The sequence below is a fragment of the Camelus ferus genome, chromosome 16 (genome assembly GCF_009834535.1).
Source record: "Camelus ferus isolate YT-003-E chromosome 16, BCGSAC_Cfer_1.0, whole genome shotgun sequence".
Classification (NCBI taxonomy): Eukaryota; Metazoa; Chordata; class Mammalia; order Artiodactyla; family Camelidae; genus Camelus; species Camelus ferus.
Genome location: NC_045711.1, coordinates 17,581,224 through 17,605,362, shown reverse-complemented (window position 1 = coordinate 17,605,362; position 24,139 = coordinate 17,581,224). Strand labels below are relative to the sequence as shown.

The following is a 24,139-nucleotide window of genomic DNA, read 5'->3' as shown; positions in this document are numbered from 1 at the left end:
AAGTAAAGAAACAATCCCCTTTAAAATAGCACCCAAAGTAATAAAATATCTGGGAATAAATCTAACCAAGGAGGTGAAAGAATTATACACAGAAAACTATAAACCATTGATGAAGGAAATTAAAGAAGACTTTAAAAAATGGAAAGATATTCCATGCTCTTGGATTGGAAGAATCAATATTGTTAAAATGGTCACACTGCCCAAGGCAATCTACAGATTTAATGCAATCCCTATCTAATTACCCAGGACATATTTCACAGAACTAGAAAAAATCATAATAAAATTCATATGGAACCATCAAAGACCTAGAATTGCCAAAGCATTACTGAAGAGAAAGAAAGAGGCTGGAGGAATAACTCTCCCAGACTTCAGACAATACTATAGAGCTACAGTCATCAAGACAGCATGGTATTGGTACCAAAACAGACATATAGACCAATGGAACAGAATAGAGAGCCCAGAAATGAACCCACAAACTTTTGGTCAACTCATCTTCGACAAAGGAGGCAAGAATATACACTGGAATAAAGACAGTCTCTTCAGCAAATGGTGTTGGGAAAACTGGACAGCAGCATGTAAAACAATGACGCTAGAACACTCCCTTACAGCATATACAAAAATCAACTCAAAATGGATTAAAGACTTAAACATAAGACAAGATACAATAAACCTCCTAGAGGAAAACATAGGCAAAACATTTAAAAAATTTTCTCCTAGAAGAAATAAAAGCAAGAATAAATAAATGGGACCTAATGAAACTTACAAGCTTCTGCACAGCAAAGGAAACCAGAAATAAAACAAGAAGAAAACCTACGGAATGGGAGAAAATTTTTGCAAGTGAAACCGACAAAGGCTTGATCTCCAGAATATATAAGCAGCTCATACGACTCAATAAGAAAAAAATAAACAACCCAATCCAAAAATGGGCAGAAGACCTAAACAAGCAATCCTCCAAGGAAGACATACAAATGATCAAAAAGCACATGAAAAAATGCTCCATATCATTAATTATCAGAGAAATGCAAATCAAAACTACAATGAGGTATCACCTCACACCAGTCAGAATGGCCGCATTCAAAAATCCACAAATGACAAATGCTGGAGAGGCTGTGGAGAAAAGGGAACCCTCCTACACTGCTGGTGGGAATGCAGTTTGGTGCAGCCACTATGGAAAACAGTGTGGAGATTCCTCAAAAGACTAGGAATAGACTTACCATATGACCCAGGAATCCCACTCCTGGGCTCGTATCCAGAAGGAAATCTACTTCAGGATGACACCTGCACCCCAATGTTCATAGCAGCACTATTTACAATAGCCAAAACATGGAAACAGCCTAAATGTCCATCAACAGGTGACTGGATAAAGAAGATGTGGTATATTTATACAATGGAATACTACTCAGCCATAAAAACCGACAACATAATGCCATTTGCAGCAACATGGATGCTCCTGGAGAATGTCATTCTAAGTGAAGTAAGCCAGAAAGAGAAAGAAAAATACCATATGAGATCGCTCATATGTGGAATCTAAAAAACAAAAACAAAAACAAACAAACAAACAAAAACAAAGTGTAAATAAAGGACAGAAATAGACTCACAGACAGAGAATACAGAGTTGTGGTTACCAGGGGGGTGGAGGGTGGGAAGGGATAGACTGGGATTTCAAAATTGTAGAATAGACTACACTGTATAGCACAGGGAAATATACACAAAATGTTATGATAACTCACAGAGAAAAAAATGTGACAATGAGTGTGTATATGTCCATGAATAACTGAAAAATTGTGAACACTGGAATTTGACACAACATTGTAAAATGATTATAAATCAATAAAAAATGTTAAAAAAAAAAAAAAGCAAGTCTAGCAAGTTTATAAAAAATAGGTAATACATCACGACTAAGTTAGGTTAAACCCAGAAACCCACAGATGATTTAACACGAGAAAGATAACTGATGCTGTTCATTCTGTTACTACATTAAAGGAGAATAATAATGATTAGCAACCTTATGCAGAAAAGGCATTTGATGAACAACTCCCGTGATTAAAACTCCCAGCTCACTGGACCAGACAGGAGTGTCTCAGCCTGGGGAAGGATTTCTACAAAACTGACATCATAATCAGTGGTAAAAAGTAAAAGGCATTCCTAAAAAAGCAGAAAATAACAAGAATAACCACTTTCAATGTTGTAATGCAGTCGTGTGTGAGTGCGCGCGCGCGCACTTGTTTGAGTTTTTTTTGGGGGGGGGTGTAATTAGGTTTATTATTTATTTTTAGAGGAGGTACTGGGGATTGAACCCAGGACCTCATGAATGCCAAGCGCACAACTCTACCACTTGAGCTATACCCTCTCCCCTGTAATGCAGTCTTAACCAGAGCAATAAGGCAACAGAAAAGTAAGGAAAAGGTTTAAGAACCAGAAAGGAAGAAACAACTTTTTTTTTTTAAACTGTTGATATGACCACTACCTACCCAAAAGAAACTACAAATAAGTAATTAGCATTAAAAGGATAATTTAGGGAGGTTGCTGCTCTACACTAAAAAAGACAAAACCAAAAACAAAAAAACTGCAAGTTAGAAAAAAGTGGTTTTTAAAAAGAAATTATTAACAATAGAATCAAAAATATAAAGAGTTGAATCTAACACAAAGTATGTAAAATATTTATGAAAACAAATATATGTATGTATATGCATGATGGGGACATTGCGCTGCACACCTGAATTCACAGCATCGTAACTGACTGTACTTCAATTTAAAAAAAAGTTTTTGAATATATTTATGGGAGAGAAAGCAATAAAACATGCAAGTTTTCCTAAGTAAATGAACAGATATACCATAGTCATGGGTTAGAAGACTTAGTAACAAAAAGATATCATGGTCCCCAAACTGACCTCTAATATTCTATATGATTCCAATGAAAATTCCAGAAAGATACTTTGGGGAACTGAAAACTGTGATTCCAAAAATCATATGAGACGGTAAAAATTTTAAAAAGCTAATATATGCCCACAGAAGTGGGGTTTGCCTCACTGCAGTAGAAAGAAGAATTATCACAAAGCTCCAATAATTGGAAGGATACCTATTTCTGTATCAATACCACAGAGCACAATAAATAAGAACACAAAGCCCAGAAGTCAATCCACACAGAGATGCAAATCTGACTTACAATAGCGCTGAAACTGTAGAACAGTTTGGAAAAGGACAAACTTTTCAATTAAGTATCCATACAGGGTAAAAATGAATATGGACCCCTACACTGAGGCAAACACAAGAAATCAATTTCTGGTGGATTAAGAATAATGTGAGAAGCACAACTATAACTTTTAAAAAAGACAGTACAGGTAAACTCTTTTAATGATCCAAGGGTAATCTCACATAAAAGCTGAAGAAATTCTGTTCACCAAAAATACAGACTTAAATGTAAAAGCTAAAGCTATAAATCTCGGAGAAGAACACACAGATGTAAGTCTTTGTGACCCTGGATCATGGTTCTCGGGTGTGATACCAAAAGCACAAAGAATGAAAGAAAAAATGAACTGGACGTCATCACAAGTAAAGCCTGTTGGCCCTGGTGTGACTGGCCCGCTGGGCGGCCCTGAGGACGGCAGTCCCTTATCTCTGTCCCCTTCTCCCCACCTAAGAGCCTGCCCCTGAGGCCCCAGAACTACCTCTTAATTGTCAACTAAAGACCAACGAAGATGCTCATTTAAAGTTGATAGAGATGAAACTGAGCAGGTCTCTGTAAGAATGCCGGTGCGGGGCTGGGCGGGGGCGCACGCGCTGGGAACACCGCATGGCGTCCCCAGCGGCCTGGGAAACAGCACCTGTGGTTGGAAGGGGCTTGCGCGGAGCTGTGGACAGCGCAGTGGAGGAAGAGCGGAGAGAGGAGAGGACGAGGAGGAGGGTGGGAAACTCCCACGTCTACCTGGAAAGTGAACTGCGCTGGAAGGTTCACAGAAGACAAGCAAAACTGTCCAATGAAGATGAGGAGGAGGAATGTGAAGACAAGGCTCCAGGAAAGAAACCCTGAGGAGATGCTCCAGCCAAGAAGGCACAAAATCAAACCAGATTAGAAAAGACTCAAAACCACCAAACACTAACATCAAAAAAGTCAAGAAGCCTTCAAAAAAACAGGGGGAAAAAACTCCTAAGACACCAAAAGGACCTAGTTCCGTAGAAGACGTTAAAGTAAAAACGCAGCCAGTCTAGGAAAAAGCACAACGAACAGTCGTGGTGCATCCACACGGGGAGAGAGGAGACGGAGGGACAACCGGAGCCCAAGCGTGTCATCACAGTCCCAGCAAGGCCTCTGTCTCCTCCCCGTCGCCTTCCGCACCGGCCCCCCACGCCCCCTGCCAGGCCCCCCTCCAGGCCGGGAGCAGCCTCACTCCAGACTTCCTCAAGCTCCTTCCTTGACGGCTCTGATTCAGTGAACCTCATACTTTGCTTTCTACTACTTGACTCATTTGACTTACTTCGTACTTCTTTGACCATGTCTTTAATCACTCTTGTATCTCCCTAGTTGCTCAATAAATATTTGAATGAATAAAATAAGAGAGAAAAAAGCTTTTGTCATCAACGGATACCACTAAGAAAGTGAAAAGACAACGCAGAGAATCAGAGAGGACACCTGCACGGCATGTATGTGAGTGAGCACACAGGACACACCACCAAGTCTGACAGCCCAGCTACAAGAAACGGGCAAAGGATCTGAACCAGCCTTCCCCTACAGAACAAACGCAAACGGCCAACAAGCACATGAAGGTGTTCATCACCAGACTCTAGGGAAATGAAAATCAAAACCACACCCAAAGAGGTACAAGCTATCAGGCACACAAATAAGCTGCAAGGAGGCCCTGCACAGCACGGGGAACACAGCCAGTCCTCTGCAGTGACTATAAACGGAGTGCAGCCTTGGAAACCTGTGAATTTCTATACTGCATACCTGTAACATAACACTGCACATCAAATACACTTCAATTTTAAAAATATATTATTAAATAAATACATAAATAAATTTTTAAAAAACACAATGAGATACCACTTCACATTTCCCAGGATGGCTACGCACAAACACGCTGACAAGGAAGTAGAGAAAGTGAAACCCAGCCTCATACACTGCTGGGGGGGAGTTTAAATGACACAGCCACTTTGGAGAGCCATCTGGCGGCTCCCCATAAATTTACATAGAGATCTGCCATATGAGTCGGCCAGTTCTACTCCTAGGCACATACCCAAGAGAACTGAAAAAACATGTCCACACAGAAACTAGTAAATGAATGTCACAGCGGCATTACTCTTAACAGCCAAGAGTGAACACAACCCAAATGTCCATCAACTAATGAACAGATAAACAAAACACAGTATCTCCACGCAGTGGGAATTTTATTCAGCTGTAAAAAGGAACGAAGTGCTAATACGAGACACAGCATGGATGACTTTAAAATGCTAAATAAAAGAGGTCACACACAAAAGGTCATATATTATGATTCCATTTATCTGAAATGTCAGAATAGGCGAATCCACACAGAGAACAGACTAGTGGTCATCAGGGGCTGGTGGAGGGAAAGAGAGTAACTGATACAAGATAAGTGCTTTCTTTCTGAAGTGATGAAAATGTCCTGGAATTACACAGTGAGGACAGCGGCACAACTTTATGAACACATTAAAAGCCACTGAACTGTACCCATTAAAGGGTTAATATTATGGTATGTGAATTTTTTAATCTCAATTATAAAAAAAAATCCTTCCCCAAGAAAGGGAAACAAGCCACAAATTAGGAGATACGTGCTATACACACAACAGACAAGAGACTCCAGGAAATACTAGAAGTAAGAAAATGACAAAATAACAAGGCACACAAGCAACACAAATAACCCACAAACAAACGAAAGCAAGCTCTGTCTCACTCCTGACCCCACGGACATGTGCACGCTCTCCAGCCCAGCACCACCCCTGGGCCCGAGAAGATCTGTCTGCAAGGGAACCAAGACCGTAGCACCACCGTGTGGAACAGCAAGAAACTAGAAACAACGCAGCCAATAAAATGAAAAGCAGAAAGGACAGACAAGCTTTGCTGTCTATAATCATGAAACCAGACGACCCAGCACGGGAAGCGAATGGATGGAACTCGGGACACTAATCGCAAAAAACAAGCAAGTCACAGATTACACAAGGCATGCATTTCTTTATGTGAAGTTGAAAAATACGGAAAATTCAACTCAACATTATCTTCTTCAGGGAGACACACACACATTCTCAAACTACATTAAGCAGAAAACCAAACACTTACTTGCTTCTTTTTCAGTTTAAGGATCTGCTGTTCCACTTTCGCAATTTCCCGATCCACGCGGTCCATGCTCTGTATTAACTCCTCCTTTGAAAGTTTCGAAGGGGAAGCATTTTGATCATCTCCACACGATTGCCCAGAGATTGGAGAGGAAGGAGCTTCATGTTTGACTCCAAATGCTGGGTCCTTTAGAGAAGAAAATCAACAACTGACTCGTCACTAATACCCAACGTCAGCCTCAAGAGTCTTAGCTGCAAGTCAGGTTTAAAACTCGGCAGAGCCATGCGTGCGCTCTCTGTGTGGCTGTCCAACAGCAGCAAACCCCCACCCCACTGGCGTTTGCACACTTTCAGAGTTTAGACACATCATTCACAATTTTGAAGGTCCTAAAAGCTCTCCAGAATGAGGTGGCTAAGTGAGTAACCAGCCTTCAGTGTAACAATACCAAGACTACAGAGAATTTCTGCAGAAACAGTAAAGCAGTCCTGACAAAGGAAAACACCAATTCCCCAGCCATTTCCTTGCAAGTGGTCCTTCAAAAGGTCTGAACACGTGAACTCTGTGCTCCCACCCAACTTAACAGCTATGATACAGCCAACAGTCTCTACCAAAAAGCTTTCAGGCTTCCCAAGGGTCAGTACCGAGGTAGAGAAGTCAGAGAAATGACCTAGAACTTCTGCTGCTACAATCACCTAGACCCACCCTCGTAAAGGGCAACTAAGCCTGCCCACAGGATAGCACACAAAGCAGCTCTCACCCACTCCACCTCCACACCAGCAGAGGCTGCTCTACCCCGGATCTACCACGCACGTACATGCGCGCGCGCACGCACACACAGCCTACTCGTTTCTAGCCTAAGGTGAGGAGTTAAGCACTGCTGTAAAGCAGATGAAGGCTACAAGAAGCCCAGAATGAACATAGTCCATAGACTGCAGAGCCCTTGACGCACTACGTGATGATGAAGAAACTGTGAGAAATCAGCAGTCTTAACCAAGCGTGCACGTAACTATACGTGGACAGTTGTTCCAAAACACTATGGAACAGAGAACAGAGATTTCAGTTAAAACATAATATGCATGTTCCTGAAAAATCTGATATTCTGCAACAGTATAGCTAAATATAAGACTTCTAGGGAAAAGAGAATTATGGTTATTACTTAAAACCTATAAACTCTGTAAGCAAAGCATTAAGGAAATCAGTATCAATTCTACTAGAAGGAATAATGCTGTCAAAGCTCACTTGCACTCAGCCCGCAGTTAATTCTTTGGTAGCTGGAAACCCTGCAGTTCGTGCTTCCTTCATTAACCCTGGAGGTCATCTGCCTCCAGCAGAAAACAGTACATTTCATCAGAATAAAAATCAGATTCAGGGTATCAACATCTTTATCAACCTTTAAAAGTAAAAAGTACATGGGCAAATCTCTTCGCAGCTTCTTTTCGGTATTCAGATCTTCATTAGTTAGCTTAACACTGAAAAAGCAGAGCAGTTTTTGAATCAATGAGGCCAGATACTGCACTAAATGAAACCTAAATGCAGAATTTTCAAATCATCTTATGGTCTTTATCTATCTCAAAGGTTGATCCTTAATAACGAGACAGCTTGATCCCGAGAGCCCTGAAACACTAATGTGCAGGGAAAGAGCATCCGTAAACCACCTGGACGTCTAGACCACACGCCTGCGAGCCGGTTTGTGATACAGAACTCGCGCCACAGCAAAACAGACTGTATTTCGATCAGCAGATTCTGACAATGTTCCTCTGGCGACCTGCTGTGTGCCCTAGGAACTACTACGACAAATCAGTATTTTCCACGGACTTCCTCTCTAGTTAAACATTTAACAGAAACAGGCAGGCACCAGGCAGGTGAACAAACGAGTGACGCCCGCCATAACGGAGCTGGGACCCTGGCGCAGGACACTGTGACAGCTGTTCTGGGAAAGGCTGGACCCCTACTTCATGTCACCACGAAAGCCAAGTAACAGCGCACACTTACATATTTATTAGCAAATCACAAGAAGCCTCAAACAAAAAAAAAGACTTTCACATTATCTTGAGCTCAGGAAAGCCAGCAGCAAAAGATATTTTTTTTAATTGTGAATCGAAGTTAAAAAGTACAATTTTCTCTTTAACAAGATAGTAACAAAATTTTAAAGGCAAATGGGAAAAGTCATTTGCAAAACGTTAACTCTAACAACTCAATATAAAATAAAAAAACATACCATCAGAAACATGGGCAACAGTTTTGAAAAAGCAACTCACAAAACAGGAAAGATAAACAAATGAAAAAATGGTAAATTCTACTAACAAGGTAATATATGCAATTTAAAATCTTAGCAAATTAACGACTTTTTAAAAATCAGTAAATATGTGGTATCTGAGGGCACAAGAGAGCTGGCCTCTTACTCCTGCTGTGGGCACAAGCGCTGGTCTTCCTCCTTTGCAGGGCAATCTGGGTACACCTGTGAACACCTCAAAAATAGGCCAACTATGATCTGTAATCGATTATGCTAACAGGAATTCACCTTAAGGAAATAAATAAGAATCTATACCCAAAAAATTCAACTTAAAGAAGATACATCATTGTTCCAGTGAACAGGTAAACTGTATGTGTGACAACTAAATAAATTACTTTATATCCATATATGGAATGTAACTAAAAATATAATTGTAAACTTGACACAAAAAGCAACTTACAATATATTTAAGCAAAAATAGTCACACATAACGCAGAGTGAGCACATTAAAATATGCACCCAAATAAAGAAAAATAAGTATCAAAAAGTTAACAACGATTTCTAACTGGTGAGGCTGTTAATTTTTTTCCTTCAAGCTTATCTAATTTAATTCTTCCATAAATTATATACCTGGACTTAAAAACATTTAAAAAAAAAAAAGAAACAAAGTAACAAATGCTAATTCTTTCAAAATCCCTACTTCTAAAAAAAAAATGTCATGATTTACAACTTAGGCGGGGCAAAAAAAGCAGGACTAGGAGTCAAAGGTCATCCCAACTCAGGAGGTACTATCCAGGTCACTTAATTTTTCTTACCATCTGTCTTCTCTACTATAAAAGGGAAATCAGTTGTACTCTGATGCAACATGTCACATTTTAATGAGTGAAGTTTTAAGATCTCTTCCTGCCAAAAAAATCTGTAGCTCTAAGTTACATTTCTGGTAATTTAGTCAGCCTTGGAAGAAGACGTTTATTCAGTGTATTTCTTTCTTGAATGTTGCAAACATTTCTTATAAACTCATCAATGATAATGCAGGTATTTCACATGGTGAAGCAGGTCTCAAAATCCCCAGAAGTTCAGCCCATTTCTGGTTTATCACGAAGAGCTTTCCCCACCCAACTTATTATTTTTTTAATTTCCAAATTTACATAAAAAGCTGAAAGAATAGGAAAATGGATATTCATCTTTCATCTAGAATCTCTAGTTGTTAACATATTGCTATATTTGCTTTTGTGTATATACATACACATACACACACACATATTCCTACTTTTTTTTTCCCAATTGATCTATTTGAAAATAAATTGTAAACATATTTCCTATCTTTTACACCATTGCATAGAAACTCAAGGAAAATGTGTGGGTACTTATTTATCTGATACCAGGCTGGAAAGGGCCACTGGCCATAAAAGTAAATAAACTTTATGGGAAATAGATTTGGTAACAAAAAGGTAGGGATAAAAGATTAACACATGATAGTAAAAGAGTTAACACTTTACTGTTCAAAGCGTTTTAAAGAATTAGTTTATTCTTTCTAAAACAAATATTTATTCAGTACCTACTAAGTGCCAGGTACTTCCTAATCTGCAGATTTTAATGAGAAGCAAAACAGACAGTTAAATGATAAATTTGTCAACAAAGTAAGAGCACAGCACACAAACACGCATTTTACAAAAGAAAGGCAGATAACAATAAACACAAGGATATGAGGTTTCATCTTAATAGAACCTTCTCATAAATTCACAATACACATCGTTTGAAATGTCCCGAAATATAGCTACATATTAAAAGCAGTTACCTCCAAGACAGAGAACTACAGATAAATTTTTTCCCCTGTATCTACAAGAATGTATTTTTCCCATAAATTAGAAAAAGTTTTTCTCTTCATAAAAATTCTAAGCACAGTTACACCTCACCTAAAACGTGTCTTCTCCCAAGTAACAAGCTAATAATCTCCAACTGAATTTAAGGGGATTATTCAAAATGTAATTTAGATTTAACAGAACTGGTAGTCTTGAGTACCTCTGACCACATCGTATAGCCCAGCAAGCCAGTGCAGTGTGCTTGAAGAGTCATCAACAGCAATTTTTCTTCAGTCCTCAGACTGTTTCCATTTACCAAAAAGTCAGAAGTGCTGACTTCAAAAGTCTAGAGTACTAAGTCTGTGGTTTGTAGTTTTGTTTAACAAAATTTTTACCTTCCCATAGCACTAACCTTTAGAGACTGGCATAAGCGGACTTTCTCTTAGGCGCTCTGCCTGAATATGGCTAAACAAACATCTCAGACCGACAACCCCACAGGGTAAGAGAACAAATATTTACCTTCTTAGCATCTGCAGAAGACCTCAACCCTTCTGGCAGCGCGTGCACTAAGGGCAAGACCGCAGCACTGACACGCTGGAAATGGGCATCAGAGACCTGCTCCAGACGTGGCCGCTTGGATTCCAGCGAATCATGGTCCACTGGGGACGGGCCCGGGTGAAACTGTTCATATCCAGTCCTCCTTTCCTGAGGCCTAACACGTGAAAGAAGACAGTCGCTTGAAAACTGTAAGTGATGAACAACTTCCTGCTAATGTTAATATCCCTATTTGAACTGTGAAGTAAATGAAAAGTCACGCTTACTTTTAGAGTGGATTCCCCCACCCAGGAGAACACGTACTCACTAGAAAGTACTATCAAACTTCTAATCCTAACAGAAAAAGTTTCTTCTGGGGAGGTGGGAGCGGTCGGCGGCAAAGCAGTGAAAGATGTTAACAGAAGATTTCAATCTGCAGAAAGTTTAAAGCCGCTGAAGAATATCCATAAAATAGTATTTTCAAACTGATGCCATAATAATTGAATTAAATATAATCTAGGCGAGCCACCATTTTCAACCAATGATAAAAGCAAGCTGGAAAAAAAAACAAAAAACAACAGCAAATGCCATAGGGAAAGACAAATGATTTGAGTTGTGAGGCATTATTTAGACTTAAAAACAAATCTCTTGAGTGGGAATGCAACATTGCTTTGAAAACACAATTCCGACATTTAAAACCTTTAAAACATGTATTCTGTCTAGTTTCCTCAAGTTCTTACGTGTCCTGAAGGTCAGGAATCTGCTTTTAACTTCTTTACATGATGTGCTGTGCAGAGTGCTACATGTGGGTGTTTGGTAGAAAACGAAGTCAACAGTCCTTACAGAGGCAACATTTTACTTTGTGACCAAGCTCTAAACAAATGTCTCACAAAACAACATTTCATTGTGGGGGTAGGGTATAGCTCAAGTGGTAAAGTGCATGCTTAGCACGCACAAGGTCCTGGGTTCAATCCCTAGTACCTCCTCTAAAAATAAATAAACCTAATTACCTCCTGCTCCAAAAATAAAAAAATTTTAAAAAACAACAACATTTCATTGAAAAAATAACCAAGGGGTTTCAGTTTTAGGATAGATGATGAAATTAACCCTGAGGTCTATAATTTTATTATACTTCAAAAATCTGAAATCTCATTCAAGACATAAGATCCCATTATCTCCTCAAAATTCACAATGATGCCACAAAAAAATACTGGAGTAGGAAGCTTCAGGAGTAAGACAAGGATGCCTGCTTTTGCCACTTGTGTTCAATACAGTATTGGGAGCTCTTATCAGATATTGGGCAAGAAAAAGAAAAGGCATCCAAATTGAAAAGGAAGAAGTGAAGTATTTCTACTTGCAGATGACATGATTTCATGTGTAGAAAATTCTAACGAATTCACAAGAAAATGTTAGAGCTAATAAATGCATAGAGAAAAGTTACAGGATACAAAAACCAACATACAAAAATCAGCTATATTCCTATATACTAGCAATGAACTACCTAGAAACGAAATTAAGACAACACTTCCATGTGTAATTGCATCCAAAATAAAACATTTATTCTTAACTTACATAAACAGTAAGACATCCCATGTTCACATACTGACTTAATATTCTTAAGATAACAACACTGCACAAAGCTGTGTACAGATTCAATGTCATTACTAGGAAAATCCCAACAGCTTTTTTTTGATACAGAAAAACCCATCATAAAATTCATATGGAATCTCAAAGGACCCCCAAACAGCCAAAACAATCTTAGAAAAAAATACAAGTTTGGAGAACTCACACTTTGCAATTTCAGAACTCACTGCAGAGCTAGAATAATCAAGAGTGTGGTAGACACTGGAACAGAACTGAGAGCCTAGAGACAAACTCTCACGTAAGTGGTCAGGTGACAGGCCACAAGGGTGCCAAGACCATGCCACGGGGAAGGAGCCATCTCCTCGACAAACGGTGCTGGGGAAACCAGATTTCCACATGCAATAAAATGGACTAAAGACGTTAAGACCCAGAACTCTAAACCTCCTAGAAAAAAATACAGGGAGAAACCTTCCTGACCTTGGATTTGGTGGCAAATTCTTGGATACCACACCAAAGCCCAAGCAACAAAAGAAAAAAATAAACTAAACTTCATCTAAATTAAAAACTTAAGTACATCAAAGAACACTGTCATGAGAGTGAAAAGACAAACCACAGAATAAGAGAAAATATCTGCAAATCACGCATTTGACAAAGTTTTAGTATCCAAAATATATAAAGAACTCTTACAGCTCAACAATAAAAGGACAAACAACCCTCTGCCCAAAAAATGTGCAAAAGGCCTTCGACAGACATTTCTCCAAAAATGACTCACAGGTGGCCAACAAGCACATGAAAAGATGCTCAGCTCCCTGGACTCAAACCTAACCCCCCATCGCTCACTTGTACTCCAACAGTTCGCCGCTCACGAAGGTCAGCAGTGACCTCCTGATACTGAAAACAAAGAACACTTCTGGACACACGCTGGCCGATCTGTCAATTACTACTTCCTTCTGGAACTTCCATCCCAGGACGCCAGCTTCCCTGGATGCCCCAATCTAACAGTCTTCTGCAGGCCTGTACAATTTCCCGCAGGGGTTACCAGCATAGGTAACTTAAACAGTCCACATCCAGAGACCACTGAAGCTGGCCCACCAGGCCACAAGCCAGCGGCTGTCCCTGCCTCCTCCCCTCACAACCGGCCGACGCCCACCTGACAGCAGAGAAGCCGGAGGCCCGCCTTCTCGGATCTTACCCCGGAGCACCACCCTTGAGTGCGGATGCCTCGGAGCAGCTTCTGCCAGCTAACAGCTCCCAAATTTTTGCCTCCAACAAGACTCAAGAGCTTAAGCTGGTATTTTTATCTTAGGTAAGTATGTGATTTGGAGCAGAATCCTCATAAGAAATTATTTCTGTGACCAAAGTTTCCTGGTACTTTCATCAGAATAAAAAGTAAGACTAGAGTACATACTGCTTTCACTCTAACAATAAACACTGTTTTTACAACAGCCCAGCTATCTCATTAATGCATGGATGCATATCCATGCAATTTTACTTATGTTTAATAGATTTATTTTATTAAATGATTATTGTTTTGTTCAGTTTTATAGTAACAATTACCATGACATGTCAATCTAAAAGTTGTTTTTAATAGAGCACCTTATATACATAGATACTTTTATGTATTTTTGTTGTCAGGTAGAAGTATGATGGGTTGGTCAATAAAAGATTTTGAACAATAAAAACATATCAGGATACACTGAATAGATGAATAAGAATGAATATGTGACTATTTCACACTGAATATGTGAAAATGAATACACAAGTTCCAAAAAAAAAAAGGCATAAAAGAAAATCCTACGAAAGACACGTGTGTCCGTGGAGCACAGCGAGTGAAGAATGCTACCAGATCGCTAGGGTATTTAGAGTCTCTCAGGTTTAAGTGTTTTGCAGTTTTGTTTTTAAATGTCAGTAACTTCAGTATGACAAATTAGATTCATCATTTCAACTTAATATGAAAAATTTAAGATGACAACTTAAAAGTGCACAAGGCAGAACACAGCTTTTCAAAATTAGCTTGAGGAGAACGCCAGTAGCAAGTCCGAAGACCACTGTCTTCATCACTTTGCTTTCTCTCTCCTTCAGAGGCTTCTGTGTCTCAGAGTACCTTCAGACACTGCGGACCCTCCAGGTTCATCTTTAACCCACTGTTCTTTTCCATTTCCCACTCCCAGGGTCTTGCTCACCAGTCTGTATTTTACACCCAGACCCTCCCCCAAGCATGCTAGGCACACCTCCACTGGGATGTTTCTCAGACACCCCTAACTGCCGTCACACCAAACTCAGCTCCTGCTCTTGCTGCTCTGTCCTCGAGCTCCACCATGGCCGACAGAACCAACGGCCATCCAACAAGCCAGAAACTACGCCTCCTCTGTCCCGGTACCCGCCTCACCGCTGTCAACTGCCAGGGCCTGGCAGCCTCGCCTCCTAACTCACCCAAGTCGGTCTCCTCTTCATCCTCATTACATCAGCACACCCGAGTCCCACCTTCTCTCTCTTCCCTACAGGTCTCTCACGAGTTCTCTCTGCTCCCAGTCTCTCCACCTCAAATTCATCCTCTGCAGAGCAGCCAGAGGTAACGTATCAAACACAAGCATCCAGCATTAGATAGAGCCCAAGTCCCTGGACATAGCACCGAGAACCAGGGCTGCTGCTGGTCTGCACAGGATTTGTGTGAAACATCCAGGCCTGACACACCATCCAAGCCGGACCTCAGCCCTCAGGGGTCCCCTCAACGGGGTACCCTTGTTCAGGACACAACTTACAAAAGCTAACTTCCAAGGACCATGTGCTACCTCCAGCCACTCTGCCTGGGAGATTCATCAAAGCCAGAGGGTGAAGCGTTCCCAGTGCTGGAGCACAACCTTGGGAAGCCAGGGCACAAGACAACCAGGAAAGACTTGGGGTATGGAAGCTCTCTTTCCCCCACGAAATTAGACTACATCCCATTTCAGCTTGGCAATTCTTTTTAGAAGAACAAAATGACTCATGCATAAATAAGTAAATATATCATTTAATATTTAAAATTTCAAAAGTATTTAAATGAACTATGAAAATCTTGGTAAAAACAATACAATTTTATCTGGGAGCCCTGGTGGAGCTAAGCAAGAAACCTGCCTTTTAAACTGACAAAGTGTTTGCCTTTTGAGAACTAACACTGCAGCTGCTTTGTGAACAGCCGGGTGGTTTCTCAAACGGTGAACAGAACCACCACGTAATGCAGCAGTTCTGCTCCTGGGTGTATTTCCAAGGAAAAGGAATGCATACAGCCACACAGAAACACGTGCTTCAATGCTCACAGCAGCATTATTCCTAACAGTCAAAAAGTGAAACAACTCACATATCTATCAACTGATGAATGGACAAGTAAAATGTGGTAGTTCAAACAACAACAACAACAACAACAACAACAACAACAACAACAACAACACTAGATTTTTATACTGGAAAAAAAAAAAAAACTCTGTAAACTTTAAAACTTAAAATTTCCTTCATTTTACTGGCCTTCATAATCTCTTAATACCATCTTTAAATATCTTTAGAACAAATTTAAATTATCAAACAGAGTTTTTACTGTAATATACCTATACTTTATCATTTTAACTTTAAAGAAAAGATAACCCTCATTTAAGGGAAATACATCATAAAGTTCAAAGCTATTCAAAACAGTGGTCCACAGAGATCATCTAGAGTTACATCAATTGATTTTATTTTTTTCCCAGCTAAGGAAGGCTGCTCTCTGAAACAAAATTAATTTCACTTAAATTTTTAAATTTATAAATATGATTTGGTGTCTTTTATTGCTCAAGAGAAACCCAATTACCTGAATTTCAGTGAATCATCTATAAGATCTGAAACTGTCTCAGCTGTTCTGCATCATTTTATCTAAATATCCAAATACTCTAAATGTTAACTGGCCTAATTTTTCCAATGAAATCTAGGAAACATGATGGATGATATTCACACAGAAATGACGCTTACTTTTTACGAGTCCTGTGTTTATAAAATGATATACATTTGCTAACAAAAACATTCTAGGAATATATAACAGAATCAAACAGCAGGTCACCTCAAACCGCTCCACACAGAAACAACGCTATAATCAGGTGAGTAACATTCCCAGACATCACTTTACTCTTATATATGGACAGATGGACAGATAAGGCAAAAATAACACAACAGAAGAATACCATACAGTATTTTTTAAAATACAGGATATTTGGTTTATTTTTTTATACAATATGACAAAAAAATTAAAATAAATAAGCCTTAAAATGGAAGGAACTGCTATATTCCAGATAAATGTTCCTTTAGCACAAGAAATCATTTCCCAAGAAATTCTTGCAAAAGAATAAGGAAAATAACTATGAGAAGCACTAAGAATGGGCAGATTTTTTTTTAATTTCTTTTTATTGTCTATTGGTTTACAATGTTAATTTCTGGTGTACAGCACAATGTTTCAGTTATACATACATGTATTCCTTTTCATATTCTTTTTCATTATAGGCTATTACAAGGTATTGAATATAGTTCCCTGTGCTACACAGTTGGCCCTTATTGTTTACCTATTTTATATATAGAGGTTAGTAACTGCAATCCCAAACTCCCAATTTATCCCTCCTCCCCCGCCACTCCCCACCCTGTAACCATAAGTTTGTTTTCTATGTCTGTGAGTCCATTTGTTTCGTAAACAAGTTCATTTGTATCATTTTTTTAGATTCACATATAAGTGACATCATATGGTATTTTTCTCTCTCTTTCTGGCTTACTTCACTTAGTAGACGATCTCCAGGTCCATCCACATTGCTGCAAATGTCATTATTTTACTCTTGTTTATGGCTGAGTAGTATTCCATCATATAAATATATGACACCTTCTGCATCCATTCATCTGTCAGTGGACATTTAGGTTGCTTCCTTGTCTTGGCTACTGTAAACAGTGCTGCTATGAACACTGGGGTGCACGTGTCTTCTCAAATTACAGTTCCCTCCGGATACATGCCCAGGAGTAGGATCGCTAGATCACATGGTAAGTCTGTTTTTATTATTTTACAGATCTCCAAACTGTTTTCCATAATGGCTACATCAAACTTACATTCCAAGCAGGTGACATTTATTTAACCTAACTTTTCCATTTTAGAAGTCATCAAATCACTCCAGGCACACTTTTCAAATGCCTACCTTTAAACATTCTCCCAAAACTCATTGTACCTCTAACTTTGGGTAGTTACATTATTTTTATTTTGTCAAGATTTACCACTGACATTCTGTCAAGGAACTGTAATTCATCCAGGTGTCTCATATGGACTTCCTACTTAAATGGGATTATAGCTACTGTGGTCCTTCTACCATGGCTTCCATTCTTTGTCTGACTGGATTCCATCACCTAGAAATTCTTGCAGAAGTTTTAGATGCTCAGTGCTTTTATGTCTAAAAATGTCTGCCTGTTGCTTTTAAACATGTCTGATAAAACATCCTTGGATCTCAACTTCTTTTTCTTAGAACTTTGTAGCTTCTGTCAGATTCTTTTCCTCCTCTCGAGGGTTTGTTTTGTTTCCTGGATTCCTGACTCTTTTACTTACCCTTAAACTTTAGTAACTCAACCAGAATCTGTCTCAGTAGTGATCATCTGTGTAAATTCTTCCTGGAGAAAGGTTAAGTCCTATCAACCTACAGAGTTCTTCCTTCACTTTAAAGGGGAAAAAGGGTGTTTTTAAAAATTACATTACTTCCTTTCCTTTACTAGGTTCTCCACCTCAGAAACACGAGTTCTGATGACAAGTTGGATGATTTTAATTTGTCCTTCACGTCTGTCAACTTCTTTTGCTTCCATCTTTGACTTTTCTTCTGCATCCAGGCTGATTATCTCCAGACTTTCTTCCATGACAAAAGTCTGACTTTTAGCCACACCCGTTTCATTCCTTCTTCCTTCTCACTTTAGATGCTGAATTAAAACGGTGGGCTTGGGGGCACAAGAATGCCCACCTTTCATTTGCCTCATTCTATCTTGAAAGCATCATCACAAACTGTAAGTTCTTCCACAGCGCCCGGTGCCCGGGGGCATGTTCTTCGCTCCGTGGCTTCCTCCAGGTGGGGGCTTTGCTTCTGGGGCACTGCACTGCTTTCATCTTCCTCCCATGGAGGAGCATGTTTTCCCTGCGCACGGCAGCCCTCACCCCTGCTCAGGCACCCTGTGGGCAGCCTGGCCCAGCCCCCTCTCTGCAGTGGAAGAGTATGCGTGGGTTTCCGTGCTCAGCCTCATCCCCTGTGCCTGGTATGTGTTTGTCTGCACACGGAAGACTGGATTCACACTTTTCTACAGCCCAAGGAGACAGAGAAATGGGGCACAGGAGGGGAAAACTTGCTTGGGGCTGTGACAGCCTTTGCTACGGACCCTGGCCCACTGCACCAGCCAGACACTTGGGCTCAGCACCGTGGGAAGTGGCACAGTGGGGATTCCCGAGCAGAGCACCCACCCCGCCCCCACTTACATTTTCCCAAATTAGGGAGCATTCCTGAGAAACCCAGCACTGCACTGACCTCTTTCTTCAACACTGCTTCCCTGAGAGCAAAAGTGGGACCTAGGAGCCAGGCTGTGCACAACTCACCCCTCTCCGCCCTTGAACGCCGCCTCTCCAAGTTTACGGCCACGGCCGTGTCCTCTCCTTCTTTATGCACGGTGCAATTTCATCCCATTTTTAAAAAACTATTTTCGTATATTTGCTTCATAGTAGGGGAAGAATGATCTGAATTCTCTCTACAACCTTTACGAAGAAATGCACTTCATAATAATTTTAAGCATGACCAAGTAATTTTCAACCATTTATCATCTTAAAACCTACAATAAACATGTTTTAAAATAGGAAATCAGGTTTTTTATAAAACTGCTAACAAAAAAAAAAAAGGAAGTAAGTAAGGTGATCAAATAAAAGAAGTTACTATATTTCAAAATACTTTAAGAGTGAGGATGGAGTAAATAGCAGGAGAGATGGTAAGGACACTGTAGAAAAGGAGTGCCTTCCGTGGACAGGGCCAGCATCACTGGACCACATGCTCCCTCTGCGGACGATGCCATTTTTACCCTCAAGTTCGCAGATAGAAAACTAAGTCTGATGAGTCGAAGTCAGTGGCTGCGAAGGAGAAAGACCTGGGCCCAAACCCAGATATCAATTTAATGATGCTGAGACGGGACTTGGGCATCAAGTTCAAACTCTCCCCACGTGGTTCTAGCGTGCAGTCTAAATTCAGGACACCAGTTTATGCAATGTGACCGAGGCCACACAGCTGACCAGGATTCAAACCCAGTCTACCTGACTTCCCGCTACCCAGCATTAACTCTGAAGTCTGGAAACAAGTTTTGAGAGGTTTGTTAACTGTTAAGATACCTACCTCAAAAGGTCAACAAATAGGAAAAAGCTCAAGACACAAACCATAAGTGATCAGTCTCAGCTGGCTTAACAGAAGTGGCGTTTACACCCCCTTCCCTAGTCCGGCCCCAGAGGGACACGGAAGGACGCCATTACCTGTCGGAGCCGGGGTGAAACTCGGACAGCAGGGACGGCCGTCTGCGGAGCTGCTGCTGCTGCTGCAGGAGCTGAGACGCCGGGCTGACCTCCAGGTGAGGAGACCGGTAGTCGGGGACCGCAAACTCCTGGTGTCGGACAATGGTAAGTTCATTATTAACCAAGACGCGCAAGCACCATGAAATCAAACCACGTACCAGCACACAAAGGCAGTTATGAGCCACCGAGCAAGGAAAGAAACAGAAAGGACAACTTCATCTCTCACTGATCTAATTCTTTCCCCAAACCCAAAACAATCAACTTAACTGTGTATCACTCAGAAAAACTCAAAGTGAAATTTCCTGTTCAACCTACATTTGATTTATTCTTCTAATAACTGCATGATAGCTCTCTATGTATATTATTCAAGTAGTTAAGTCCTCAAACTCATATGTGTTCAACATGAATCCTAAAAAGCGTTTCCACCTTAAATTCAAAACGGGAAAGCGAGAAGGGTCTCAGAAGCCATCTAGGTGAATCCATTCAGATTTACAAAAGAAGAAACAGAGGTCTAGAGAATCAACCTGCAAGTTAAGAGTAACCATTTCTACATCATTCTAGGTGGATGTTTTTATGTTTGTTTTCCTCCTTTTGTTAACTTTTTGTTGAAACGGCAAAAGGTTCTTTTCAAAATAAATTATTAACAATCACAAATAGATAAACACAGAAATACCAAATAACCCAGGAATTCCAATCCTAGGTATATACACAAGGAAATTAAAAGCCTATGTCCACACATAAAAATTTGCACACAAATTTCTGAAGCAGTATTATTTGTAACAGCCAAAAAGAATCCAAATGTCCACCGACTCATATGTAAGCTACACAGTGTGATATCATCTATACAACGGAACACTATTCGACCACAGAAAAAAACGAAGCACTGAAGTACTAACGCATGCAACGCTACAACGAACCTAGAAAACATGTTAAGTTAAAAATAAAAAGGAGAGACTAACAAGCCATATGTTGTATGAAACGGCTACAAGACGCACATCAAGAGAGACTGTGGCTCAGTGGCTGCCAGGGGAGGGAGGGAAAAGGGGACTGGGATTCACCACCATCAGACATGGGGTTTCCTTCTGGGTGAGGAAAGGCTCTGGAATTATCTAATGGTAATGGCTGCTCAACATAGGGAATACACTAAAAACCATTATATCAGACACTTCAAATTGTGAATTTTATGTTATATGCATTATATATCAACAAAAAAAGTTCAGAAAATCATAAACAGATAAAGTGGAGCTGACCAGACTGAAAGAAGGGGTAAGATACGAGGTCCTGAACCCTTCATTAGAGGAACTAACAGTAAAAGATAATTCATACATAGTCTAAGTAAAAATACCAGATACAAAACTGAAAACATAAACAAGAAAAACTAAACGCTGAAGAAAAGACAAAACCATTTTTTAAAAAGGACACAAACTCAAAAAATAAAGAATTTACATCCAAAGAAGTAGATAAAAGGTTAAGCGAAAGTTAAAAAGGAGACAAAAATATTAATTATATCCTCAAAAAGAACCAAATAGCAATCAAAGAAATCAAAAGGCTGATCCATGAAACAGAACAACAGTAGAACACAGGTGACAGAACTGAGGAGTGAGTTTAGTTTCCTGAACAACAACAAACGCACCCAAACTGACGCACGAAAAAGAATCTGAATCTCAGACCACAGTAGAGAACAAAGACAGAAATTAAAGGAGACAAGTCAGCAATGGCAGCTGCAGGAAAAGGCTCCAATATCCAATGTCCACAGCTGAGAGGCAGTATTCTAAGAAATAATACTACAGCATTTCTCAGGAATTAGAAAAGACATAGTCCTCAGTTTAAAAAGGGCCTAAAAGAAAAGTTGAACAGATTTTAAAAAGCCACAGTGAACACACCAAAATTTTAGAAAATCAAGGGTAAAGGGAAAACGTTACTGCTAGTCCTAAGAAATAAACAATTGGTTTCCTACAAAGTAACAAGGATCATAACAAAAGCAGGCTTCTCTTAAGCAACACTGGAATACATACTCCGACTTCAGAGGAAAACAAATTTGAACCTACCAATTCAATAGCCAAATCATCACTGAAGTTTCAGGACTGCATACTTTTCAATTTCAAGAACTCAGAAAACTTACCAACGACAGCCTCTCTCTAAAAGAATTTCTGAAGGACGCACCCAGCAGACAAAGGAAGAGTAATGAGGCAATGAAAGAACTAGCAGGGCACCTCTGCTTCACTGACGAGCGAGAACCACTGTCCAGAAAGACAGCACACAGTTGAAAACTAGACGAGTAGGAACTACCTCAGGCACCGGACAACAGGCTGCACAGGACCGGACCTCTGAGAAAAGTGACACAAAGGGGGAGTCCATGCCACCCCAGGCTTTCTGCATGGAGGTGATTTCCAAACTGCACCCTTGGGAAGAAAGTCCAAGCAGAGCCCCAGAATCTTGCTCACTGAAGAAGCAAACATTCTAGTCTGGGAGAGCCACACAGAGAATTCCTGGAGACTTCCAGCAAGGAGGGAGACACACAGAGAAAGATTTCCTGAAATATGAATCTGTGTTCCCTTAAGTGTTTGGCTGAGTTCCAGTCTGTAAGTGCACAGTGACAGCACAGCTCGGTCTTTAAAGGCTGGGCTGAGAAAAATCCTGATGAAAGAACTATTAGAAGAAGCAATAAACCAAACAATTCCCTTAGCTCACATGGCTGCCAGAACTTACATCTCCTCCAGCCAGAGATAAGAAATCTCACAGAACACAAGACATTCAATAGATACCCCAAAAGAGACAAGTTCAGAAGCAGAGGATAAACTAAATGTAGAAAAAAGACTATTTTAAACCTGCCCTAAGAGAGTTTAAAAAGAAACCTCAAAAGTAACTTCACTGCCTACCAGAAAGAATATAACTTTCCTTAAAGGAATACAACAAAAGCCAGCAATGTTCATATTCCAATCAAAAATGAAAAATCCAATGTCTGCAGTGATACTTTCACAGGATGAAATTAACAGCGGGTTGGAAGCGACAGCAGAAAAGATCACTGAACATGAAGACATGGCAAAATGAAGCAAGTGGTTACAAAACAGGAGGGAAAAAAAGGAGAGTCCAGACCTGTAAGCTAACATATGAGTCACTGGCATCTCCGAAGGAAACCTGGAGAAGGGGAGGCAGAAAAATACATCTGAAAAAATAATGGATGAAAACTGCCCAGATTTTATGCAAATTACACACACAGAGAGGCAGAAAGCTCAGTGAGTGCTAAAGACAGTAACATACTTTAAGAAATCACTGACAAAGGGACATCATCATCAAACTGAAAGAGAAAAATCTTAAGTCACTAGAGAAAAAAGATATATAAAAATAAACAAAGATAAGAATGACCAAAGAGTTCTACTGAGAAACCATTCAACCCAGAACACAACAAATGACATCTCTTAAAATGCTGAAAGAAAAGCGCTGCCAACCTAGAATTCCATACCCAGTGAAAAGTAATCTTCAAAAGTAAAGTTGAAGCAAACTTTTCCACTTAAAGAAAAGCCAGGAGAGTCCACTGCCAAAGACCTGCCCTAAAAGGAAGTACGTGCTTCAGCAAGAAAATGGTATCAAAAGGAAACCTGAATGTACACAAAACAGTGAAAGGTGTCAGAAATCACATACATGTGGGCAATTATAGAAGAGAATACAGAGCAGAAATCAGTAAAACAGAAAAAAAAAAAATTAGTGAAAATGGAGGAAACTAAACCTAGTTCTTCAAAGGAAAGAATCTACTAAATCAATAAACCTCCCGTTAGACCAATGAAGGAAAAAAGGGGACAAAAAAACCCAATTGTCAACACAATGATACCACAACAGACCTAACAGACACTGAATCAAAAGGGAACATAGTATGACAGCCGTAAGTTGACATGATTACTGACATAATTAATAAATTTAGTGTTCAAACAATAAATTTACCCAAACTGACTCAAGAAAAGGAAAAGAATGTGAATTATAAGTACTAAAGAAATTGAGTTCATAGGTTAAATTCTTCCCACAAAGAAAATTCTACGCCCAAGTGGCTTAGATTCTATCAAACATCCAAGGAAGAAAAAACACTGATCCGACAACGACTCCGTTAGGAGATACAGGGGGAGGAGCACCTCCCAAGCCAGCAA

General features: G+C 40.0%; 1 protein-coding gene across 17 annotated transcripts in view; it reads right to left on the bottom strand.

Annotated features, from left to right (window-relative positions):
* The window catches only part of NCOR1 (nuclear receptor corepressor 1), a 134,373-nt gene that overhangs the window by 91,561 nt on the left and 18,673 nt on the right, over window positions 1-24,139 (bottom strand). For 16 of the 17 annotated variants that reach the window (XM_032498876.1, XM_032498877.1, XM_032498883.1 and 13 more), the window contains exons 3-5: window positions 19,962-20,089; window positions 10,844-11,036; window positions 6,293-6,475 (exon numbers count right to left, since the gene is read on the bottom strand). In XM_032498876.1, the coding sequence (XP_032354767.1) occupies window positions 6,293-6,475; window positions 10,844-11,036; window positions 19,962-20,089 (504 nt within the window). The remainder of the gene's footprint in view (window positions 1-6,292; window positions 6,476-10,843; window positions 11,037-19,961; window positions 20,090-24,139) is intronic. The other variant, XM_032498892.1, reaches the window with a different exon arrangement.